This window comes from Hoplias malabaricus, chromosome X2, assembly GCF_029633855.1.
Source record: "Hoplias malabaricus isolate fHopMal1 chromosome X2, fHopMal1.hap1, whole genome shotgun sequence".
Lineage (NCBI taxonomy): Eukaryota > Metazoa > Chordata > Actinopteri > Characiformes > Erythrinidae > Hoplias > Hoplias malabaricus.
The window spans coordinates 31444947-31472025 of NC_089819.1; the positions used below are offsets into that span (position 1 = coordinate 31444947).

General features: G+C 42.0%; 1 protein-coding gene across 1 annotated transcript in view; it reads left to right on the forward strand.

Annotated features, from left to right (window-relative positions):
- The window catches only part of LOC136676207 (uncharacterized), a 74592-nt gene extending 47886 nt beyond the window's left edge, over positions 1–26706 (forward strand). The window contains exon 2 of the mRNA XM_066653049.1: positions 22916–26706. Coding sequence (XP_066509146.1) covers positions 23314–24234 — 921 coding nt within the window. The 5' untranslated portion in view covers positions 22916–23313 and the 3' untranslated portion in view covers positions 24235–26706. The remainder of the gene's footprint in view (positions 1–22915) is intronic.
- The last annotated feature ends 373 nt before the right edge of the window (positions 26707–27079 follow it).

Sequence of the window (27079 nt, forward strand, 5' to 3'; positions counted from 1 at the left end):
CCTAATGGGAGGCGTCCTTTCCTGATTGGGCACAAGTTCAGGCTCACGTGACTGACTTCATGAGACAGAAAAGAGGGAAGGCTGGATCAAAGATTTTTTTAAACAATAAGTAATAAGATAGACATTTCCCGTATCGAAATTTCCTATTCATATTAGTAACATACAACAATGAGTATACTGGGTTATTAATATCAAACAGTTACATAAGGTTTCATCTTTATGTCCCATTTATGATGATACGCTGGAAAAGAATATTAATCCGTTTTCTCTATTCAGAGACAGAATTTCTTTTCATGATAGAAACAATCAACAATATACGTCATTTCATTAGAAGATAGGCATTCATCTGAGGGTACAGAAAGTGACATTAATACATTTGTTTATACACATTTAATCAGAGTTTGACTATTTTCCGCTATTGTTTTAGGCGACTCCGCGTGAGGCGTAGTTTCGCCAGTGTCCATTTGGGGTCGCTGTTGGTCCATGTGTAGGTTGTCGTGTAGATGAGTCAATGGGGTTCAACTCGAGGTCACCCCTTCTAAACATCTGCTGATTCCCGTGGGAGATAACGAGAGACATTGAGGTGCCACCCTTTCATAAACGGGATTATAACCCTTCCTTTTGTTTGAGGTTCCTGTCTCTTAAAAGCATTATAAAATAGGTTATCTCCTGAAGAGAGGGGGGGGTCGTTGGGGCCATGTGTTACTTTAAAGTGTTCTTAGGTGGGTGCGTGTGTATGGGGGCTGCTCCTTCGGCTTCATATCTAAAACTTGGGGGTTCACCTCTCTGGGCTCTTTTATGTCTAACGAATTTGACCATTTTATTAGACCAAGTTTCTAACCTGCTCTGGAGGGCTCGAGTGCGTTTGAAATAGAACCAAGCTATACCAAAGGTCAAAAGATATCCTAATCCTACCAGGGTAACTAGTAAGGTGTCCGGGGTGGACCATGCATAGGCGACAGGCTGAACTGGCCATAGGGGTTGAGACGACAGTTCTCTAAGTGTGTTATCTATGGGGGTTAGATCAATGACTTGGGTTCCCTCATATTCTAGGCGAGTTAGTGTTTTAGTATCTAGCTCGATGGTGTGTTTGGAGAAGAACTCTGAGATTTCTATGTCGCTCTCATATTGGTCAGGGTTTAGGTGATACAGGGCCAGGTCTCCTACATGTAAGATTGCGTTTACAGGGACGTCTACCCAGAAGGTTAGGCTAGGAAGGAGTACCCTTTCTGAGGTGTCATGTTGATCATAGGTTAGTAGGGCCTCTCTAAAGGGGGTGTTAACCAACCAACGATTTCCAACAATTTCAGCTTGAGTACTGGTTACCAAACGTCGGGGTGTGACGACTACCGGGCATTGAGTATTACTCATCATAGGCTTAAGGCCACAGATCCCATTTGCGCTGTCACAAATGAAAGGTTTGCTAGGGCACAAGTAGTGAATGTCTTTAGTGAGTGTGCACATAAGCAAATTGGGTACCAGATATAGGTCAGGGTTATCGTCTTGGTATGCTACAAGAGATGTTGTTTTCACACGAACGTAGGCAGAGTCTTGCCAGAAGCCAACGTTGACAACATCTTTCAAACGGTATATGTTATCAGGCGCCATTATGGGAAGGTTAATAATGAATGCTAATTCTCGGTCTTGAGGGTTAACATAAATTGGGATGGTGCTACCTAAGGTATAGGCTAGGTGGGCCTGGAGGTCAGTAACTACTTCTCGAGTTGCTGTAGATAAAATCTCCTGTACTAAGGATAGAGGCACCAGGTAGGGAGGAATTCTCCCCATGGCTAGGCTATCTACAGAGGAGCTGATTTCTTGTAGCATATCAGACAATAACATATTCACAAGCTGGATGTGGGCAAGGTCAAGTTGTACTTCTGAAAGCATAGAGTTAACCGTCTGGAGCGTTTTGTTCAAGGCGACACTGTGAGCGTTGAGCACTACGACGGTGCCACGTAGGGTTTGCCCAATGGTTTGCAGGTGCTGCTGCTGTTTGTCTAATTGGGTTTTAATGTTCGGAATTTCCGCTTGCAATTCCCCTACTTGACGTTTAACAGTGGCTACATTGACGGCATTGACGGCGGACGTTCCGAGACTCAGTAGTGATCCCACAGTTGCAGCTGCCATTAGCAATCCGCCTATGAAGCGTTTAGGTCGTTTATTAAAACCATTTAGTTCTGATTGCGTTACGGTGAACTTTTGTAGCTGGCGGAGCATGTGAGTTACGTCGGCTTCAGCATGGCTGATAGCTTCCTCAGTCCATCTAACTCCATTCCGGCCAGTCTGCAGAGTGGTTATCGGTAGGTTTTTGCTACACGCTTCGGCGGGATTCAACCGTACAAATACTCTCTGGGTATGGAGGCAGCAATTAGTGATTAGCAGTCCCGGCTGGTCTTTCAGTATTATTCCTGAGTCAGGACCCGGTTCAATCACTTCAGGGAGCACGGCGGTTCCTAGGGAGCCGACGATCAGGAGAATGAACAGTGGGGCCATCCTACCAGAAGAGATGCTCATGGTTAGATTTAGGCTATTTACGGCGAGTCGTTTAGACAAAAAAAATTTTTTTTTTGATACACCCCTTTTAATAAAAGTTTCCTAGGGTAAACACTCTATAATAATTGACGATGAGGGACTAGGGTCTTGCACCCTGAGTGTCCTCAGTCTGGTTAGAAGCTCGTTGCCTGCTAAAGAGTGAGAGAAAAAGAGAAAGGGGATAGGAGAACTAAGGTGTGAGTAGAAGGTTGTAGTTGTTCGTTAACTAACACCCTTCCTGCCTTTGGTTCTGTCGTTTATGATCTAACACAAGCATTAGTATCCCCTACAAGTCCCATGGGGGTTGTGTGTGGTCGGATTTGGTTGCGGTGGACCCATTTGAGTTCAGTACTGCCCCGAGCTTTGTTTATTTTGATCCTGTAAACAACGGGGGACAGTTTGTCTGTTATCTTATAGGGACCGGACCATCGGGGTAGGAATTTGCGGGCCAAATTCCCCCCTGTTTTTCGCGACCTTCCAACAGGTTGGACAAAGATGTAGTACCATACTTTGTCCCCTATTTGGAGTTAATCGTGGGATGCTTTGTGATCGTAGTACGCTTTGCGACCTTCTGCACTTTTTTCCAGTTTCTGCTGGGCAAAGGCGAAAGTGGCTTTGAGGTGTTTCTGCAGATCCTCCATATACTGATGAGTGGTGTAGGCTACGGCTACGCTAGCTTCACCTGGCTGATATAACAGATGTAGAGGCAGAGTCATTTGTCTCCCTGTCATCAACTCAAAGGGTGAGACCCCGACCGCGTCATGTGGGGTCCCCCGTATGGCCATCAGTACGAGGGGTAGCTTGACATCCCAGTCTCGTTGATTTGCTGCTACGTACTTTTTCAGTATGCTAACAACAGTTCGGTTGGCGCGCTCTACCTGACCTGAGCTTTGAGGATGGTAGCTAATGTGAAGGCTGGCTTTTACTCCTAGGAGTTGCCAGAGCTGTTGCATGACCTCAGCTGTGAAATGTGTCCCTCTGTCAGAGTCGACACGGCTGGGTAGGCCAAACCGTGAGAAGACATGGTTCATCAGTAAGTATGCAGTGGTTAGCGCTGTGTCATTCGGTGCGGGGAGGCATTCTACCCATTTAGTGAATGCACACGTGACTGTGAGGAAGTACTTGTTACCTCTTACTGTTCGAGTGAGTGGTCCAACCCAGTCTATCTGGAGGTTTGACCAAGGGAAGGATAATCCTTTCTTTTGCAAGGGGGCTCTATGAAGAGGATTCGAGGGTTGAAATTGGCAACATACCAGACAGCCTTTAATATAGTCAGCCACATCTGACGCCTGGCGCCGTATAGGTCTTTAAGGCCCGGTATGGTGTCAAGATCCTGTGCTGTGATGGGATATGTAGATGGGTCAGAGACATGGCTAAGCATTTTAGAAATGGCTGGGTCTCGAGCTTGGAGAGTAACTAAGTCAGCGTCCAAAAAAGCAGGGTTAATAGAGACAATGGTAGGTTTAGCATTGTCAGGCGACGCCTTCGTTACAGTTCGAGACCGTGTGACAGCTAGGACTTCGATGTCGGGTGGGTTTGGATAAAGGGAGGGATCGAATATCCACGATGTGCCTTCGCGGGCCCCTTGTTTGGCTAAGCTATCTGCTTGGTCATTGAATTCTTTGTCATCTCCCGGGACTCGGGAGTGACCCTTCACTTTCTTCCAGTAGATCAGCAGGTCATGTGTGTCTACCAAGTTTTCGCATGCCACGAAAAGCTCTTTGTGTTTAACTGTCTTTTTGTGTGACGTGGTGTAGTTGTTGGTTTTCCACAGTCTCAAGTGGCATGTGAAGCTTAGACGCGCGTAGTTGGAGTCCGTGTAGATCACCAACGTTTTTATGCTTTTCTGGACCGCAGACTGGATTGTGATGAGAATTCCTGCTATTTCAGCATATTGGGAGGACTGAGCACCCAATTTGAAACTTAGGGGTTCGTGAGGCCATCCGTTTATTCCGATAATACCCACCCCTGCCATCAGGGTGTGTTCTCGGCGGAACGAACAACCATCTACATACGCAGTGACAAGATCTTTGCACGTGTTAGGATCGAAATAGTGGTGGTTAGCCACGGTGGGTAAGAGGGTTTCTGGAGTTTGTGGCACTTGGGAAGGAATGTTTCCTTCGCATCGCCTGCAGGAAGCAAGGCCTGTGCCTAGGGGGCTCTTGTAGTTTTGCGCGTAACGTACCTCTAAGTCAAAGCTTTGGAGAGCCATTAGCCAGGATGCTACTCGAGCGTTAGTTACTACACCCTCTCGAATTCGTTGGCTGTTTAGGAAAGTGACTGGTTGATGATGAGTTTCAACAATCACCTTCTGACCACCTAGGTAGTTGGAGAAATGTTTGACTGCCCACACTGTTGCTAGTAGTGCTTTTTCGCAGTCACTGTATTTGTTTTCGGCAGCCAGCATAGTTTTACTAGCATAGGCTATGACACGTTTGTCTCTGTCGTGTAATTGATACAGACTGGAGCTGAGACAGTTGTCCGAGAACCCTACTTCTAGGTAGAATTCTTTGCTACTGTCAGGATAGGCAAGGCATGGAGCCGTGCACAGTTTCGATTTCAGTGCCTGCATGGCGTGTTCCTGGGTTTCGCCCCAGGTGAACGGAGTATCCTTTTTCAGGAGGTCATAAAGTGGATGAGCTAGGTCCGCATAGTTCTCTATGAATTGTCGTGAGTAGTTGCATACTCCTAAGAAACTGCGGAGTTCCTTAAGATTGGTGGGTGCTGCAAGGTTTGTTACCCCTTGCACTCGACTCACTTGTGTTTCAACACCATCAGTGCTTACGAGCAGACCGACGTAATTCACTTTTGTTCTGCACCACTGACATTTGGAGAGTGATATTTTCGCACCTGCTGTTGTGAGCTGGTCAAGAACATGATCAATCTCGTCAATGTGTGCCTGTAGGGAGTGGTTGCGCATGAGTATGTTGTCCACATATATGAGGGTGCCTCGCTCGCGGGCATCAGGGCATGCTTTGTTCAAGAAAATATTAAACTCCGCGGGTGAGTTGGCATATCCAAAGGGGCACCGAGTGAATGTGTACTGTCGGTTTGCGAAGGTGAAAGCGAGCTTGTGTTGGTCTTCTGTTTGCACCGGGATGGTCCAGAAGCCAGAGGCTACATCGATGGTGGAAAAGTATTTAGCATTTCGGACCGAGGGAAGTTCTTGCTCCAATTGTGTCATCGGCCATCGAGACAAGGGAACTTGTTGATTTAGTTTCCGATAGTCGATGGTTAAGCGCCATTTACCATTTGGTTTTATGACGGGCCATAATGGTGCCGAATATGTGCTGTTGCAGGGTCGAATTATGCCCTTTTCCAGCAAGTCATCAATGATTTCTTGTACCGGTTCATAGGATGCCAACGGAATTTTGTATTGGCGGACAAACGTGGGTGGTGCTTGTCTTTAGCGTGATTTTCTTTATTTTGATACCAGTATTTCTCTTTCTTTTCTCTATTGGAATCAGAAAGCTGGTTCAGAGCTGTTCGCTCATATCCCTTATGGGGATGTGATGGTTTTCCATGGCCCGCACCGCGGTTTTCTACAGGGTAATAGTCACGACCATAACCAGCCCTGTCCCGAGGGTTCCAGAAATCTTTGTCGTGATTTCTGTCTGGCCTGCGAGGAGGGTAGCGCTTGTATTGGTGTGAGGGCGGATGAGGTTTCGGGCCCTCACTAGTCCATGGAGTGGAGGAAGGATCCAGGGCGGATCTTTGTGGATCGGCCTGGGTGGCACCTTCTAACTCTAAACGTGGGGAGTTGGAGTCGACATTGAAGACTTGGGGTGTTTCGGACCGCCTGTTGGGAATTTGTTGGGATTTTAGGAAACCTCTGAGTGCTAAATCACGCAGCTGTCTGCTAGACAGGGTGCGAGGGCAAGCTGAGACTCCCAACTGATGACTGGTGTGGGGATGGAGGTTTTGGATAAATAGTGATTTGAAATTTAACTCTTCCTCCATTCCGGAGTCATTTCTAGGTCCGAAGTACGCCTGTCTGAGTCGGTTATAATATTGTTGAAGGGATTCCTGGCATTGCTGTTTTATGTTCAAAGCAGCGGCCAGTCCGGTCTGTGACAGGTGGTTGGAGAATTCTTCCTCCAATGCTTGGCACAGCACATCATATCGCACTTTTAGATAGTCTGGCTGACGTTCAATGAAGTTACTGACGTCTCGGTTGGAGGTCAGTTTAATCACGTATAGTCTGTCATCTATGGTGATCCCGGGGAACCTTTGGAGGTAGAAGTCAATATCTTTTAAGTAGGAAAAGATATCATTAGAACCGTCAGGTTTGGGATCAAAGCGGGTTATATTACGCGCGATTTTCTCTAGGTCCTTGTATGAGGGACCGTGAGAGGGTAAAGGTTGAGGGGACCAGACACTGGGTTGCAGTGCTCTGGGTCTAGCAGGGCGTTGTAAGGGACGGCTGACAAGAGGCACAGGGGAAGGTGAAATACCTGTTGATACCAGAGGAGGTGCTGCAGCAGCTCTAAAGGTTACGGTCCCTGAGTCTGGTTCCTGATCCTCACTATCTTCCTGCTGGTCCTGTCTTACTATAACGGCACTAGGTGGCACATCAGGATTGACCTGGGGCAGTGTGTTCCCTTCAGCTATTTCGCTTTGAAGTTGACTTAACTCTGCCTCTACCTTTGCCTGTTGTCGCTGTGATACCTCGAGCTCACGTTCGCTGGCTCTGAGCTGTACTAAAGCGAGGATGGCTATTTGACCTAATGCCTCCGTTAGGGACTTGCCCTTGGCCATGTGGGTTAGGTGGTTCTCTATCCACTTAGCCACCATGTGGTCACGGCCGACCAGGGAGGTCTTCTGCACAGTCTCTGCAAATCCAGGCATCACATCACTGGTGATGCTGGTCAGAACAGAGAATGCCTCATCCCACAAACCTTCTACATATACTTCCGAGGGAAAGGTTCCTTCTGCCATGTTAGCTGTGTTTTAACTGCGAGGTGTAACTTACTTCTATTTAGTTCGGATTAATTCTGTTAATCCCTTTCCTAACTAAATCGAACTAACTTCACCTGTACCGAGTGCTTTAAGAGTAACTGCTAGTATGTATGGTGTTGGAGTTCACTTGTGAATCTCTAAGGGAAGTCTGTTAGTAGGAGAGGGTGGAATGACAGTTGCTATACGCAAGTGAGCAAAAGAGGAGAGAAAAAAGAATTTTTTATTAAAAAAATTTTTTTTTCAATAATTAAAATTATTAAAAATTTTGAGTTAAAGAATTGTCGAAAAATTTGGATTAAAGAATTTAAAATTAAGTAAGATCTATTACTAGATATAATTTCCAATTAAGGAATTATGAAAGTAAAAGAATTTTCCGAATTAAAGAATTATTAAGAATAGCAAGATTAAAAGACTCTCTCTTTTAACTGCGTTTGTGATCTGGTATCAAGTTAGAGTGTCAATCTCTAATTACTGCACACTGTCTGCTGTAGTTGTATCAACTTATTATGCTTCCAAGCCTTTACTTGTAATTATTCAGATGTGCAGAGTTTAGAGACAGCCACTAGAGCTGTGATACCAGGTCTTATCAGTGTGAACTGGTCGACAATTTCAATTGCGATAGCAAGTTTTCTCCACCAGAGGGTACTGAAGTCTGAATGGCCACAGCAAGCTTCAGTATTTAAGTTGAACTTAAATTGTAATACCAGACTAGGACACCAGAGGGCGACAAGCAAGTTACAATGCAATAGCAGCAATGGACACCAGTCGGCGCTGGTAGGAATCCCAATAAACACGGCACGAGCAGACACAATATAACACAAGTGGGAATTTCCACTGTAGCGGGAAGTTTCAACACTTAGAGGGCGTTATCAGATTAAAATCTAAAATGGGATAAAGATTTTAAACGCTCAGATACTTTATCAAAAATAAAAATTTAAAAGGGGAACAGAGATTTTACACTAAGGTATTTTAAAAGAATTTCATCTGTAATGACGACTTTTAAACACCAGAGGGCTGCTAAACACTTATGTTGTCTCGGCGGACAACCTCCCAACCACTAGAGGGTGTACGGGAATCAACCGTCAAGGGTAGCACCGCTTGACCACAAGGAGGAGCACGGGAGGACACGCTTCAATAGACGCTAGTTATGAAGTATTTTTCCCTGCAATTACGCACTTATACCACAAGAGGGAATTTGTCTTCCTCTGTTTTGGGGGCGTTTTGAATTTCCCTCCTTAGTTTCAGCTCCGCCCCTTCAAAGGGGTTCGTTCCTTTTCTGAATACGAGTCCAGTCTAACAGGAACAGAACAAGAGCAGATCGCTCTTCACACAAGCCGTATTTTCGGCTGTTTAATAACCTCCCAATCGCCTAGCGCGCGATCTCGTTATTAACGCTGGTAGCGACCCAGTTTAAAACGAACGGAGGTGTTCGGTTCGGTGGTCTCACTTCGCCGGAATTTCGCGGCGGGAGGTCGAATCCGACGGCAAAGTCTTAAAAGCGGAGTTTCGCGCAATTAGACGTGCCCAGGCCTCAATTTAATGCATGCAAAATGGCGCAGAGCCGCGCTCTTCAAAAACAACCAAGCTTATTTTCTAACCGTCATATCACAACAGTTTTTCAAAAGTAACAAACACAAGACGAAATTGCCCACATCAAGCTTTGAATCTCAATCGTTATTCAGCAACACAACAGCGGAAAGTATTTCATAAACCCAAGCTGAGATTGTTTCAGTGTTTCACAGTTTGTACATTAAAAGCCTTTTTCCTGGCCTCGCGTGGGCGCCAATAAATTTTATATATATATGTAGTGAAATATATATATATATATATTTATAATTTGTGTTTATAGCGTTGACCTTATTCAAACTCCTCCAATCTCTGATATTTGACTTAATGATATTAATTAAAATTTATAATTGGCTTAGGCAATTAAAACATTAATAATTAGTTTGAGAATGAATAATAATCATGCTAAATGAGTACGTCAGGATTTTCAGGAAAATAATGAACAAATTGCAAACACTGTGATTTCAAATAATGAGAGTTTTATTAATAAAGAGAAGATATTTAATTAACATAGCGTAGCCTTGTAATCTCAAGGTATCAAAGCAGGGGAAGCCGATTCGACTGCGGCGATACGCTAGGCACTCTAACTTGTGACTAATGTGTTGCTAACTGAGGTTTAACTAATGTAAAATTTATCAAGAACTTAATTCGATTTTCAGCTCTGGAAATGCATAAGTTTAGCTTACTTTTTCGTCGGTTTTCACCACTCGCTTGGATGCAGAGGCTCTCTGAGGTCCTGGGAGTGAAGGCGTCTCACTTAGTCTCGCGGTTTTTACCGCAGAAGCGTCCAGGCTGAGTCAGCGTGGAAATCCTTCTTAGTTGGTTAAGTTGTCTCGGGCATACCTGGAGTGTGATGACGCAGGCGGCAGGATCCTCTCTTCGGCTTTCTGTCCGGAGTGGGAGGGTCCAAAGTATGGACGTCTTGGACGAAAGGTTCGCTAGTTACTGCAGCTCCAGAACTGAAAATCGATTCAATAAACTTACTTATTCTAAGACTTTCTGGTATCTCGGCAGTGTTTCCTTACTCTGGCCACGAATAAGTTCACCTGCTTCGATCAGTCGTGAGTTTAAACTTAGATTGGGCTATAAGACATAAACAAGATTAAAAGAAAAGAGATATTCAAAACGCTCGACGCATTATTAAAACTTCATACGATCAGCTAATTCAAGACGTCTCTTGTGAGCTTTTTCTGAGATTTTTCTTTGTTTCGTTGTCGGCGTGGAGAAGAAAGCGTCTCTTTGTTGTTTCAAAGTTTCTCGGATTTTCTCGTTGTTGTTGTCGTCAGCGTCCTCTCTTTTCCGCTTTCTTTCGTGGTCCGTTACTTCTGTCGAGCTCTCGTAACTGAACTCTCGTAACTGAATTGTGAGCAGTCGAGCTGCTGTTTTTCAAAGTCAGCGCGATCACGCCCTAATGGGAGGCGTCCTTTCCTGATTGGGCACAAGTTCAGGCTCACGTGACTGACTTCATGAGACAGAAAAGAGGGAAGGCTGGATCAAAGATTTTTTAAACAATAAGTAATAAGATAGACATTTCCCGTATCGAAATTTCCTATTCATATTAGTAACATACAACAATGAGTATACTGGGTTATTAATATCAAACAGTTACATAAGGTTTCATCTTTATGTCCCATTTATGATGATACGCTGGAAAAGAATATTAATCCGTTTTCTCTATTCAGAGACAGAATTTCTTTTCATGATAGAAACAATCAACAATATACGTCATTTCATTAGAAGATAGGCATTCATCTGAGGGTACAGAAAGTGACATTAATACATTTGTTTATACACATTTAATCAGAGTTTGACTATTTTCCGCTATTGTTTTAGGCGACTCCGCGTGAGGCGTAGTTTCGCCAGTGTCCATTTGGGGTCGCTGTTGGTCCATGTGTAGGTTGTCGTGTAGATGAGTCAATGGGGTTCAACTCGAGGTCACCCCTTCTAAACATCTGCTGATTCCCGTGGGAGATAACGAGAGACATTGAGGTGCCACTTTGTCATAAACGGGATTATAACCCTTCCTTTTGTTTGAGGTTCCTGTCTCTTAAAAGCATTATAAAATAGGTTATCCCCTGAAGAGAGGGGGGGGGGGGTGGGGCTGCAAGGCCTTTGCCCCCCCCCCCCCCCCCCGCAGGCACAAACAATCCTGTGGAATGTGACTTGGTCGCAGACGAAAGGTCTTCTTCAGAATGGAAAAGTTTTAATTCAAAAATTTTCATTTCTTCATTTCGATCTGGTTGTCTGGTATTCGGTCTATACTCCACTGCACTACAGTTATAATTAAATTTTATACAATTATGTTCTCTAATTAACAGTAGAGTATATGTATTCTTGATACAACCACAGTGACAGCAAAAGGTGACCGTGTATTGTGAATGTTTAAGCACTCCTGATCCAATTTTAACAGACAAGTGCATTAATTTGCTGAATTTAACATACTATAATATATATATATGAGATTCATACAAGTTTTTGTACCTTTTTATGTGTTTTCCTTCAATATTTGAAATAGAAATTGTGCATAAGAATACCCTACTTGTGATTTAAATTTATGTATCTGCATATAACTATATCACTAAATCTTAACAGGATGATTGAAAACATTATTATTACTAAGAATTATAATAAACTAATTACTACTAATTCCTACTAATTACTAGGAATAATTATTACTATTTTTTCTTTAATGCAGTATTAGGTAAATCATTTTATAGCTGATATTATCAGCCATCTCTGACATTTTATGTCATTTATAGATTACCAAAAAAATCCTACAATACTAAGGTAGAGGTTAGGGTTATTTTAAATGTAACCACTGGAAGAATAGCCATACAGCATAATGAAGGAACATCTACGCGTGTGTGTGTGTGTGTGTATGTGTGTGTGTGTGTGTGTTTGTCTCTGTGAGCATTCTGTCTCATCAGGCTTTTCTCAACTTGGCCCTGTCCATACACATAATGCATGCTTTCTCATTTCATCAGAGCACACACTTCAAACTCACTGTGACAGTGCAGCCTTTCTGCATCCAAACTGTCCCAACAGCTAACATCACACAAATCTCACCAGCCACCACAGAAACGCTGCAAGGATGAAAAAAAATAGTGCCTTTCATAAACCAGGACAAGGTTCTTTCTGATAGATTTAGCACTGCTTGGCGTTTCCTCTGGTTAGCTCACTGATATGGGCCACTTATGGCATGTGTATGGGTCTTAATTCATTTCTATTTCAGCATTTTCCATTTTTCCTTTATGTTTAAGCTTTGTCCCCAGTGTATTCCCAGTTGTCATTTATTGGCTAGCATTAGGAATAATGTAATAGGAGGACTTCCTTCCAACCAAGAGAAAGTGAGGACTTTAAAGCTCTCATCAATGCACTGACGTTACTTTTGGAACAGTATCACCACTCTAATGGTGCTTTTCCATTGCATGAGACCTACTCTATGCTTTTCGGTGCTTGGTCTACAGGACTACAGGCTTTGAAAACCACGACTGCGGCAGTAACGTTAGATGTGGTTTACAGGTCATGGTGTTGTTTTTGCCTTTTGGACCTGAACACAGCTCTGTGCCCCAGTTTTTCATTGATTGTTGCGCATCCAGCTCTTGCTAGGATTTTTAGTCTGTCTGTAATTCAGCATTACTCAAAATGTGAGGTGCGCCCCACCTGCAGTACCTACTAGTGGGGCACACTGAGAATTTGCATGATTGTCTTTATTAATGCCTTCATGTTTTGCCAATAAAGCTTACTCAATAAATAGCACCCACTCACAATAGATTACTTAATAGCCCTTAAACATGTTAAACATTAGATTTAAATTAAGCTTGCCTGGAACCATAGCGGCAAAAATAATAATTAATGTCGGCATGTTAATTGTGGCGGAACAATGTAAGTACAACAGGGCAGTAGATGTGTTTATAATGTTTATGACTTGTGGCAGTATCAAGCATGCAACCCCGTTTTTGAAAAGATGTGTACTGCAAAACTGCATTGCATCTCATCTGTTTTTTGTTTTTTTTTGGGTGCTATTGAACAAGTGGGGTGCGGAAATTCCCCTTCTTTTGAGGTCAGAATGAAAGTTTGAGAACCACTCCAATAATTCAAGGTGCAATTAAACCTCTTAAAAACAAATTTTATGAGCTGCTATTTCACATTAAAACAAATGTGATCGCTCCTGTAACTTGAAGATTTTGCTGATGGTTAATTTGTGCTAGAGGTCTGCATTTCTTAGTGTCTATCAAGTCATTCTGGTCAATTAGTGCACTGCAATGTTTACACGTCACATTGAGTCCCTACTCGGCTCGCTTGGAACCACGTGTGAGCAAGGACTAAAAACTCTACCCATTACAATGGACTCTACTTTGGTAAGTGTATTCAAAAACATCAGTGACCTGAAATGCAGTTTTCAAAACTCTTCATTTTTTAAAATATATCCAATCCCTTGTCTCAGACTAAAATGGCTCAGGGCTTCTCTTACTGCAGCGCTGGTTTAGGCACAGATGAGAAAGAGCGTCTGTGGTTGCTTGGACAGTGAAGAGACGTCTGAATGTTGAAAATCATGAAAAGTGATTAGGACATTGCTCTATTCCTGCTCTGGTAATACTGACTTGTTGATATAGTTACATTACTTAAGTTACTTACTTAATTTTGGAGAAACTGACTCCAAATTCAAAAGACTGAATTTAACTACATTAAAGTAAACCCATACTGATACAAAACTAAACATCTTGAGTCACAAATAAGATTCTGTGGAAATTCAAAAAAGATTTACAGACAAGTTCAAATTGAATCACAAACCAGCTACACACAGCTTTTACATCAAAAATGACATTTCACTTTAAAAGATGTGGAGCTCCTTAATACAAATGGCAGAGGGGATTCGCTGTGAGAACAGTAGCTCTTCAGAATTGTCTAATTTGCCTTTAAATAGTCAGAAAGCACTTAAGCTAAATGATAGTAATGCTAATTGCTGGAGTAATGTTAGAAAATAATTTGTGCCATGCGTTCCCAAAACTGCCTCAGGCTACTATCACTGTATCTTCGGTACCCAGCCATCAGTATTCAAGAGGGCTTTTGCGTGAAACAGCTAGTGGAAGTCCTCTCTCTTTTGCCTCAAAAGCCCTTGAGGCTGCAGTTCATGTCTCACTGATTAGAGATGATTTCTTCAGCCTGCCTCAGCTCTTTACAGCATTATGCTAATGTAAAAGACTTTTGCAGAGGCACCATGTTAAAGCCAGGAAAAAGCTGCACTTGCCCGTCTATAAAAAAGTAGCAGTGTAAAGAAAAAAGGAACAGTGGTATTACGTCAAATATACATTTAGATATGAAAAGGGTTCTTCTGTAAAGTTTGAAGCATTTTTCATTTATTTTGTTAAAGGTAACATCAAAAAACACTTTTTATACAATTCATTTGCTAACTGTCCAGTCTGTGTGCATGCTGATCTAATGTGTTACGAATGGCATGCTAGTGTGTAATGTATGGAGAGAAATTAGTCTCAAAATACTTTACAAATGCATAAATGTTAACCCACAAATTAAACACAAGTCAAAAATATGATTCACTATTCACAAATTAATACATCCCAGTCTGTGTCTCACAGTCTGCATAGTCTATTTGTACAAATACATTCATTCATTCATTCATTATCTGTAACCGCTTATCCAATTCAGGGTCACGGTGGGTCCAGAGCCTACCTGGAATCATTTGGCGCAAGGCAGGAATACACCCTGGAGGGGACGCCAGTCCTTCACAGGGCAACACAGACACGCACACACACATTCGTTCACACACTCACACCTACGGACACTTTTGAGTCGCCAATCCACCTACCAACGTGTGTTTTTGGACTGTGGGAGGAAACCGGAGCACCCGGAGGAAACCCACGCGGACACGGGGAGAACACACCAACTCCTCACAGACAGTCACCCGGAGCGGGAATCGAACCCACAACCTCCAGGTCCCTGGAGCTGTGTGACTGCGACACTACCTGCTGCTGTACAAATACAATTACATTCATAAATACATGATTTTTGTTTTCATAGATATATCATAGTTTTATGCGAAAATATGCGAATTAAAAAAATGCAAATGTAAAATTTTTTTGTAAAATGTAGAATCTGCGTTTGAGACGCATTTGCGCAACATTTAATGTGAAAGTTCAAACAAAATGCCGCCTAAACCGCTGAATTCAGCTTCATATCACAGACAGTTAGGAGTCGGTGATAACTGTGGAACACTTTTGAAGGTGCCCTAAATTTAACAACGCTAAAGTCCAGCGGAACTTCCCTAATTTCACTGCAGACAAGTTGTCAAATAAAATACGTTAAAATCATCCCATATTTGGACACTAAAAGCCGTGTTGCTTATTGGACTGATACGGACTGGACTGGGACTGATATGTTTCGTAATTTTGAGATTGGACTGGTAAGGCGGGTGATTTCTTTCCGACAGACAGATGCTCTCCCTCAGTCGGAGGGAGGGGCAGATACACCACGGCTCCTAAATAGAATATGCGCTTCTCATTGGCCATCAGTTTTATTTAGCCAATCAACAGCCAGAGTTAGCTATCTATCATTTACTGCGGCAGCCAATTGAGTCATAGTCCCGCCTACAGGAGGCTGTTTTCCTGCGGCCCTGACAGCAAGAGGTCAGTCCTAAAATACTGGGGAAAACAACAGTGCCACCTAGCGGTGGCTTGTTCGCCCGCTGGCCACATTTGTGGATCAGGCTGCATTTGTATTTGGATCAAGTGAAATGCGAAAGGAAAGCCTCAAAATCCAAAAACCCACGAGAGGAAATGAACAAATGCACGTCACGGAAAACACGTGAGTGACTTGATCCATAAATGCAGTTTCTACATTTTACAAATACATTTTAAATTAGCATATTTTCGCATAAAATTATGATATATCTATGAAAAAAACCCATGTATTTATGAATGTAACTGTATTTGTACAAATTGCAGACTGTGAGACACAGAATGGGTTGTATTCATTTGTGAATAGTGAAACATATTTGTGACTTGTGTTTAATTTGTGGATTAACATTTACGCCTTTATAAAGTATTTTGAGACTAATCTCTCTCCATAGTAATGTGCTAAGGTGAGTGAATTACACAGCAGTGCTGCTGATGCTTTTAAACCCTGACGTTTCATTTCTATGTCTTTTAATAGTCTTCTAATAACAATATCCAGGCAACAGCATCCTATGTGCAGCAGTTTGTGACAATTGATGTATTAGATGACGAGAAACACAAAGTGTGCAGCAATAGATGCACTGCTTATGACATTATACCTATAACATAGGCCAACAAGGTAGGTGTGTCTAACACAGTGACCAATGAGTGGACACTAAATTGAAATAGTCAAGGAACACTGTTGTGTCTGATCCACTCATACCAGTGCAACACACACACACACACACACACACACACACACACAAACATCATCATAACATCAGTGTCACTGCAGCACTGAGAATGATCCCGACACCCAAATCATATGGTTTATGTTATATGGGCTTACAAAGTATTGGTAGGTGTTTCCAAACATTTGACTGAGTACAAGACACACAATGTCCACTTATGTCCAAGAATTGAAGTTCCAGAAGCAGTTTCTGCAGGGTCAGTTTTGAGTTTGTGAGCCATATGAAGGTACAAGGCACAGAGCCAGTTCTGAGTTCTTAAGCCATATGAAGGTACAAGGCACAGGGCCAGTTTTGAGTTCTTGAGCCATATGAAAGTACAAGGCACAGCTGATGTAAACTATCGATTCAACTGGCTTTGATCAGATATGAAAAGAGAAAAGTTTTTTTGTTTCACAGATCAAAGAATAGGGAATTGAGGTCTACAGAGTTAACGTTAAGGGCAAAGACATGTTAAGGTTTGTAGGTCAGGTCCTGAAGCACTAGGCTTGCTGTGGCTGTCTCTCTCTGCTCGTACAAGCACTGGAGCAGGTGTTACTGTGTGTCAAACACTATGCAGTCTGTCCAGTAAGATCAAACAGCCACTGTCCAGCAGTGGTCATTACATGAAGAGAAATACCCTGAGGCGCTGTTGGAGATGAAAGACAAGACAACATGAAAGAACAAATCAGGAGTGGATAGAGGACAAAGATTTAGCTTGCATTCTACCTCAGCACAGAAAAGTTCTAAGCTACATATACTGAACAAAAATATAAACACAACACTATTGTTTTTACTCCAATTTTTCATGAGCTGAACTTAAAAATCTAAGACTTTTTCTATGTGCACAAAAGGCCATTTTCTCTCAAATATTTGTTCACAAATTTCTAAATCTGTGTTAATGAGCACTTCTCCTTTGCAGAGATAATCCATCCACCTCACAGGTCTGGCATATTAAGAGGCTGATTAGACAGCAGGATTATTGCACAGGTGGGCCTTAGGCTGGCCACAATAAAAGGTCACTCTAAAATGTGCTGTTTTATCACACAGCACAATGCCACAGATGTCAATTTTGAGAGAGCATGCAGTTGGCATGCTGACTGCAGGCATGTCCACCAGAGCTGTTGTCCATGAATTGAATATTCATTTCTCTACCATGAGCCATCTCCAAAGACAAGAGTTTGGCAGTACATCCAACTGATCTCACAAATGCAGACTATGGATAACAACACCAACCCAAGACCTCCACTTGCAGCAGCTTCACCACCAAGATTGTCTGAGATCAGCCACCTAGAGAACTGCTGCAACAATTGGCTTGTGTAACTAAAGAATTTCTGAGCAAACTGTCAGAAACCATTTAAGGGAAGCTCATTTACATGCTCTTCATCCTAATTGGGGTCTCCACCTGACTGCGGTTTGTCATCATAACCAACTTCAGTAGGCAGATGCTCATATTTTTACCCCGCTTTGGGACTTGAACCCTCTCTGGGTGACTGTGAGGAGTTTGGTGTGTTCTTCCCTTGTCTGCGTGGGTTTCCTCTGGGTGCTCAATGCACATTGGTAGGTGTATTGGCTACTCAAAAGTGTGTGTGTGCGCATGTTGCCCTGTGAAGGACTGGCACCCCCTCCAGGGTGTGTTTCTGCTTTGCGTCCAATGATTCAGTGGAGATTCTGGACCCATCCTGACCCTGAACTGGATAAGCAGTTACAGATAATGAATTAATTAATTAATTAATGGTTGTCCTCTATGTGCAGCAAAATATTTTTTTGTTTGTTTTACAATCCTCTCCAGGGTGTGGTTATCCCTATTGCTTGTACATTTTTTTCCTTCCCTTCGCTTCTCTATTAATGAGCTTGGACACTTTTTGTTTACTCTGTGAACAGTCAGCCCCTTTAGCAATGACCCTTTGTGTCTTGCTCTGCTTGTGTAAGGTGTCAATGGTTGTCTTTTGGACAACTGTCAAGTCAGCAGTATTCCCCATGATTGTGTAGCCTACAGAACAAGACTGAGAGACCATTTAAAGGCCTTTGCAGGTGTTTTGAGTTAATTAGCTGATTAGTGTGTGGCACCAGGTGTCTTCAGTATTGAACCTTTTCACAATATTCTACATGTACACATATGACCTGGCAAAACAGGTTTGTTTAACCTGTTTAATATTGGTTAGTTATTCTGAATAATGAATTAACTGATTAATATAATTGTAGTATTAAGCTTTATACAGTGTGATTTTATTTTATATGTCATAATGTATGTAGTGTGTGACTTTTCTAATTGTTGCCCTGAAGCATATTGTAGTTGAATACTGGTGGAAAAAAAACAATATGTACCTGTTCACTTGGAATTGAATTCTGTTCAGAAAGTCAAAAATAAAATATTACCAACCTCTCCATTGAACCAGCTGTGATGTCTTAGAAACAAGAAGTATGAGTGGTGTAGAATGTATTTTGTTTTTTTGACTGATAAAAGAAATACAGCAACAAGTGCTACACCTAAATTGATAAAGATCTGTTTCAACTCGTGTAACATATTTACAGTTTATGTTACAGTTTACACAGTGTTAAATAATGTTTTATTCTGCCTTTTTCTTTTTAGCTACGTTGGTGCAGGGATATTTTTGGAACACTGAAGTACTTTGACTACTTGGGGATACTGCTCCTGTTATTTGGCCCATTCCTCTTGGGATTGTTCAATGTTCCTCACCAAGGGTCTTAGTGGTTTCAAATGAAATTGGTTGTAAAGGACCAGCTGTAAAATATCTTCTTTGCATTGAAGTACATACATCCACTGAACAAATTCTGCTGGCATGAGTGATTTCTGTTTTAGTAGTTTATTGTTCTTCACTATGTCAAATCTTTTCTCCACATGACAGATGGTTTGTGTCTCTGTGTTTAGGTTTTCTTTTTCCTTTTGCAAAGGATATTTGAGTTGTCAAATAGCACCTCAAGGAGTCAAGGACAAAAATATGGATTATATGCATACTCTGGAATACCTGTTACATCTGTCATTTCGTAATATATTTTACGAAAATTTGCAGTAAAAGGCTATCATCTCTTTAGCATTTTAACATCACTTTCCTTAGCAAGTGCACCTCTTAAGTCTTCTATGTTAGTTTTTCAGACAACATCAGAAATGCAGTTCTTCAGCAACTCAGTAATGTTCTTCAGTCTTCCTTTTGTTCCCAAACACTATACTCATGTTTACAAAAGTCATGGTAGCATGTACCTTGTATCATGCTGACACAATTCTGCATCTGTGCAAAACAGTAGGTTGCAAATTCTTTGAGACCAGTGATTCTGGTCTCAAAGGATGTGTCTCCCAAAACATCGGGCAACAGCTTTGAGAACATGTGCTGAACAGAAGCGTAAGACTTCTGTGGGACAAGCGTGGGACAAGGCAAAAGTTATGATCCTGTAACACAGGGTGTAAAAGAAGGAGATGATTAGGCAGTGTTTCTCATTCAAGCTCTCAAGTTCTGTAATTTACTAAAGTATTTCCAATTAGGGTGACTTTGTACTTTAATTCCAGTATATTTCAAAGTCAAATATTTTACTTTTTACTCCACTACATTATGAATATTTGCTGTTCCTTTTTGTTCATGTGTGAATAAAACCATAACACTGTTGCAAGGAGACAAACAAACACAGTCACCGCGCTAAAACAAGTGAAAATGTTTCTCAGCCTAAAACCAAAAATAGCAAAGGCTGTTGTGCGAATTTGAGTAATCACTTTCAATTCTTAGAACCAATATGAATTAACAAAATGGTTTGTACTGCTTAGTATTTAGCTGTATTTCAGTCATCAGTAACTACTATTCATTCAGAAGATAAACTACTACTCAGAGAGAGAGAAACAAGTCCAAAAGACAAAAACGAGCATCAGGAAAAAAGTCAGAAAAACAAAACCATAGCCTGTTTAATAAACAGGTGTCTCAGAATTGCAGAAATAACACTTTTTCAAGCCATCTGAGACAACAGAATTCCTAAACAAATCAGTAGATTCTATGTGCAAAACATAATAGTTGCTGACTAATTTTCATTTATGAACATTGTGGAATGAATCTTAGGGGTTGACAAACTCCAGCATCACTTCTGTGTCTGACCCAAACATACCAGGACAATATACACTAACACAGCACCAATAAATCCGTGTCACTGAAAGTCATCCTCAAGCTCTGTGGTGGTCCTAATAATTGGAGAACAAATTAAAAAAGAGCTGATACATTGTAACTACAAAATGCATACACATGGCAAACATCCCTTTAAAAGCACATTCTTTGCTTGCTTTGCAATTCTGCATTTATTCATTCTCTGTAACCGCTTATCCAGTTCAGGATCGCGGTGGGTCCAGAGCCTACCTGGAATCATTGGGCGCAAGGCAGGAATACACCCTGGAGGGGGCGCCAGTCCTTCACAGGGCAACACAGACACACATATACCTACGGACACTTTTGAGTCACCAATCCACCTACCAACATGTGTTCTTGGACTGTGGGAGGAAACCAGAGCACCCAGAGGAAACCCACGCAGATACGGGGAGAACACACCAACTCCTCACAGACAGTCACCCGGAGCGGGAATCGAACCCACAACCTCCAGGAGCTGTGTGACTGCGACACTACCTGCTGCGCCACCATGCCACCCTAATTCTGCATTTAATCACATTTAATATATTCAGTATACTAAATGGGCGGTGCAGAGATGCAGTGCAACAAATAGAATTTAATCATATAAAAACAATGATTATTTACATTTTTGTTATAATGTTTGACATTCAAATTTTACATAAAATGCTTAAATCTGTATCTTTTAGCCCAGTAACTTTGCCACATTTTACTTATTGAAAAATATATTAAATATGTAGACAACTTCACATCTGTGAACTGTTATTCACTGTTTCTGTATTATACATTCTGATATAACATCTAAAAAGAGGCACAAAATCTGCCATTTTAATGGATCAGAACAAAACTTTTAGGTTGCTTTGGCAGAGTCAGACACAAATCTTACAAGCCCCTGATCTACAACTAAAGTTTTAGTACTTAGTAAAACTTCATTAACATTCAAATTAACCAGAGCTCTATCTCAAGGTTTCCGATATTCATCAGTGAGCTAACTGCAGCTAACGTTTGTTTATTAAATCTACCAGTTCACCCACTCCTGGTGTAGACTCACCTGAAACATCTCGCAACTCTTCACCAGCGGTCGATGATCCTGAGTCAGTTGAAGTTGAACCACTTTCTGTTGCCGACAGATGTGATTCACTCCTCTTCAAAAACATTATGTCCATGTTTACTTCCCACAATTGCTTGCTCAAGCTTGCTTACTGAGGTGAACTACTGGCAGGGTTGCCAGGTCTAGTATTTGACACTTTGAACTAAGAATAAAAAAACATTAGATTTACTTATTTCAATAGTGGACATTGGTTGCACACAAACTAACTGTTTTGGCAGCAACTTACAGAATTGTGTTAAATCAAAACAAACTATGTTCAATAAGTCCAAGTACTTCATGCTGATTGAAAATAAATGGTTTGTTCTGATTTAACACAATTCTGTATGTTGCTTCTATATGTTTAATCATCAGGAGTACTTTGTATTGACTGAAAATAAAGTGTTTGTTTTAGCACAACTCTCACAAAGTTAAATTTGAGACAAACTATTTATGGTCTACACGTGTGCTGTGTTGATGCAAGTTACTGAAATTTGAATAGATAAAATAGCTTAAACTCTATTTTATTACAACACAATCCCTTAATTTCAACGCCTTTTGATCACCCAACTAGGAATATCTTTTTTCTTTTGTCCCAGTTCTCACACTGAGTAACCTCCCAATATTTTTCATATCAATGCTTTCATAACTGTAAAAAATAAACTAAAAAATTCATTATAAATGTAATTTCTGGCAAGCATTACATTTAAAGTATACATTAAAAAAATTTTTTTTGACTAATATTTCTAATTAACCATTTCTTCATCATTAATATTATCCACTTTTTTTATTGAAAACAATACAATTTTGTTACAAACCTTTTATTGCAGAAAATGGATGCACAGCAGGTGCCCCCACTTGAAATGTACCAAATTAATGTCACAAAATGTCAAATGTTTCTAATAAACAGAAAACGAAAATGTTACACTTTTGGTTGTTATTGGATCAGGTCTAGGTTTGGCAGATGTGGTAAATTCATTAATTTAAATCAGAAGTTAGGTTTACCAAATAGCCAGCTTTACTTTGTAGCATTTGAAAAAAAAAATGAATTAAATGAGAATGTGTTGAATAAGTCTCCGTTTCCAATTCTGAGGAAATGTCCACTTTCTGTGGGATTCAGATTTCAGTTGCAATCAGTTCATGCCTACCAACACCGTCCATGTGAACCCATTCAATGAAACTCCAAGTCCTGGACTCTTTTGCATGCAGTTGGTCAAACAATTAACTCTCTCTCTCTCTGGTTCGTAGGTGGCTTGCCACTCCAGATATTGGAGAATTCCATGTGTTGAGGATAGGAAGAAATCCAGTCCACTGAATCATCCATCATCCCTACTGCAAACTGGTCCAGCTCGATGAAGCCAACAAGACCACATCATTCGCAAAAAGTAGACATGGAATCCTGAGACCACCAAACCTGACACCTTCCACCACTTGGCTATGCCGAGAAATTCTGTCCATAAAAGTTATGAACAACGGGCAGCCCTGACGGAGTCCAACTCAGACTGGAAACCAGTCAGACTTACTGCTAGCCATACGAACCAGACCCCTGCTCTGTTTATACAGGGACTGGATGGCTCGTAGCAAAGAGCCTAGTACTCCATACTCACAGAGCACCCCCCACAGGATATCCCGAGGGACACGGTTGAATGCCTTCTTCAGATCTACTAAATACATATAGACTGGTTGAGCTGGTCCTGTGTTCTACGACCAGGGCAAAATCCACATTTTTCCTCCTGACTCTGATGTTCAACTATCAGTTGGACTCTCTTCTACAGTACCCCTGCATAGACCATACCGGGGAGGCTAAGGAGTGTGTTCCCCCTATAGTTGGAACACACCCTCCGGTCTCCCTTCTTGAAAAGCGAAACCACCACCTGTGTCTGCCAGTCCAGGGGCACTGCCACAGATGTCCAAGCAATGCTGTAGAGTCATGTCAGCCAGGCCAGCCCCACAACATCCAAAGCCTTGAGGAACTCAGGGTGGATCTCATCCACCCCTGGGGCCCTACAGCCAAGGAGTTTTCTAACTACCTCAGCCACCTCGGCCCAGGTGATAAACAACCCCTCCGTGGGGTCCCCAAGCGCTGCTTCCTCTATGGAAGACGTGCTGGTGGGATCGAGAAGATCCTTGAAGTATTCCTTCCACCGCCTAATGATGTCACCAGTCAAGATCAACAATTCCCCACCCTCACCATATACAGTGTTGGTGGAAAGCTGTTTTCCCCTCCTGAGTTGCCTGATGGTTTGCCAGAAACTTCTCGGAGCAGATTGAAAGTCATTTTCCATGTCCTCACTGAACTCCTCCCATACGGGTTTTTGCCTCGCCAACAGCTGAAGCTGCAATCCGCTTCACTCTTCATTACCCGTCAGCTGCCTCCAGAGTCCCTTGAGCCAGCCAGGCTCGATAGGACTCTTCTTCAGCTTGACATCCTCCTTCACCTGGGGTGTCCACCACTAAGTGTGGGGATTACCACCACGACAGGCAGAGACAGCCTTGCAGCCACAGCTCCGTTCAGCCGCCTCAACAATGGAGGTCCGGAACATGGCCCATTTGGAAGACCTTTCTGACAAGTTCCTTTGCCAAATATTCCCAGCAAACACTTAGCACATGCTTGGGCCTGCCAGGTCTGTCTGGCACCCCCCCCACCAGCTAATCCAACTCACCACTAGATGGTGATCAGGTGACATGTCAGCACCTCTCTTCACCTGAGAGTCCCCAACGTACAGGCACTAAGCCAGGGGGCTATGAGTAAGCCCATTCCTGCCTTACACCTCTCACCCATGGCAACTCCAGGAGATTGGTTCCAGAGCCCATAACGTGTGTTGAGGTGAGCCCAACTATATCTAGCCGGTACTTCTCAACCTCGCTCACCAGTTCAGGCTCCTTTCCTTCCAGAGAGGTTACATTCCATGTTCCAAGAACCATGTTTCAGTAACCAAGGATCAGAATGCCAGGGTCCCTGCCCTCGGATGCCACCCAGTCCACATTGCACCGGACCCAGATTACTACCTCTCCCACAGGTGGTGGGCCCATGGGACAGTGGACCCATGTTGCTCCTTCAGGCTGAGCCTGGCTGGACCCCATGTGTGAAAGTCCGGCCACCTGGCACTTGCCGAGGAGCCCCTCGGTTTTTATGGATCACTCTTTGTCTGGCCCATCACCTAGGACAAATTAGCCTTAGGAGACTCTATCAGTGGCTATTACCCTGGACAACATAGCTCCTAGGCACGCACAGGCTCGGTGACCCCTCCACTAGTTAAGGTGGTGATACAGGGAGGGGATATTATTCCAATTCTAATGTCAGAAAATTAATAATAATTATAAGTGCACTAAGGTTTAAAGGGATCTAAATGCCTATCAGTGCATTACAATGATCTTAAAATCGTGACAGGCTTGCTCACTCATGTTCTAAGCCGTAGCATTAAAACCAGCCACATCACACAGTCCAGGAATGTAGTCATATATCTTTTGAACGATGTGTCAAGAACAAGAACTCTGTTCTCCTCACTAGCATATGTTAGTTTTCAAGCTTTGGGCCTTTTCTGCACACATTATTACCTTTTGAATAACTTCCAAGGTGTAGAAACATAGAGATATCGGTTTCCTTTACATGAACATTGCGCCAAGAACAAGAACTCTTCACCTCACTGGTGTATTTTAGTTTTCAAACTTTGGGCCTTTTTTGATAGATTGGCTGCACCCAACTCCATTATTACCTTTTGAATAACTTCCAAGGGTGTAGCACAGCTTTGATGGATACCTCATATTTAAGGCCAAGAAGTCCAAACAACATGGCAGTTGCAAGGGCCACATTCTCCAAATTTTGAAACACCACCACACCCTTGAGTATTAATCTAACATCAGAAGAGTTACTGCTGGGAGTCTCTCTGGCAACATAGATCTCCACTGTTATTCCCTCTATGGCACTTAGAGTGTTGGCCTCAGTCATTTCCTTGAGAAAGCAGAAAAATTTCTTTAGGGGTAGGCCTTTTTTTACCCATTAAGAAATGGCATGTTTTAACTTACACAGACATAATCTCAAACCATTAATTCTGGGCTAAAAATGCAGCATGTTCTGGTATCTTCTCACTCAGCATTTTGCCATATAATCACATAACTCTGCAATTGATAATTGTCTGACACATTCTAATTGCTTAATGACTTAGATTAAATCAAGTAAATAAAAACACTGGTAAAAAAAAGTCATAATGTTCATCCCAACCGAATGGACATTTTTGCACTAAAGCCACTCTACATTAAATTTGTATCTTCAATTGTATCACCTGGGTTTTACATTTACTCAGATTTTTTAACTCACATCAAAGTATACAGTATAAAGTCCAGCAGTGTTTAGATATTTTGCTACCCCAGAAAAAAAAAAAAAAAAAAACACTGTTAATTTATTTATCGTATATATGTTGTAATCACTCATCCAAACAAAGAACTGATTCATTTTCTTTCTGGACTATTAGTAATTATTTAATATGTACTCACCGTTTACTCCTGCATCAGATTCTCAGGATCCTTGTTGAGTTACAAGCACAAACTTTTTATGATGCATTCTCTACCAACATCAACATCATCCACAAGAGTTAAAATAAAGTACACGGAGACCCAGGTGGCGCAGCAGGTAGTGTCGCAGTCACACAGCTCTGGAGGTTGTGGGTTTGATTGTCTGTCGGGTGACTGTCTGTGAGGAATTTGGTATGTTCTCCCCGTGTCCACGTGGGTTTCCTCCGGGTGCTCCGGTTTCTTCCCACAGTCCAAGAACACATGTTGGTAGGTGGATTGGTGACTCAAAAAGTGTCTGTGAATATGTGTTGCCCTGTGAAGGACTGGCGCCCCCTCCAAAGTGTATTCCCACCTTGCCCCCAGTGATTCCAGGTAGGTTCTGGACCCACCGCGACCCTGAACTGGATAAGCACTTACAGATAATGAATGAATGAGTGAATGACATGGAGACCATTTAACTTTAAAATTGTCAAAAGCATGGATGAAAGTAGGCAAAAATGTTTTGTAACAGTTAACCTGAGGCTGGCATTGGCATAAAAAATCTGAAAAACTCCTAACTGTTCACCTATGGAAAACAGACTAAAACTATGGCAGAGATAACTTCCCAGAAGCATTACTGGGTACTAAACTGGTGTAACACTCCAGCAAACAGCCTTACCAGAGTTTTCTCTCATTCCCAAGTGTATAACTTCGAATTAGAGTATTTGTTGTCTATGTAGTAAAATCATTCCACAAAAAACCACACGCCTGAAATTCATGGAGTTTATGATTACTTTATGATTAGTTTATGATTATCTTAATCTCACTTGATTAATTTTACATAAGCAAACAAAAAACAAGGTTTTTTATTGTACATAGGTATATTATTGTTTAACCTTTATTTAAATGAATACTTAAACA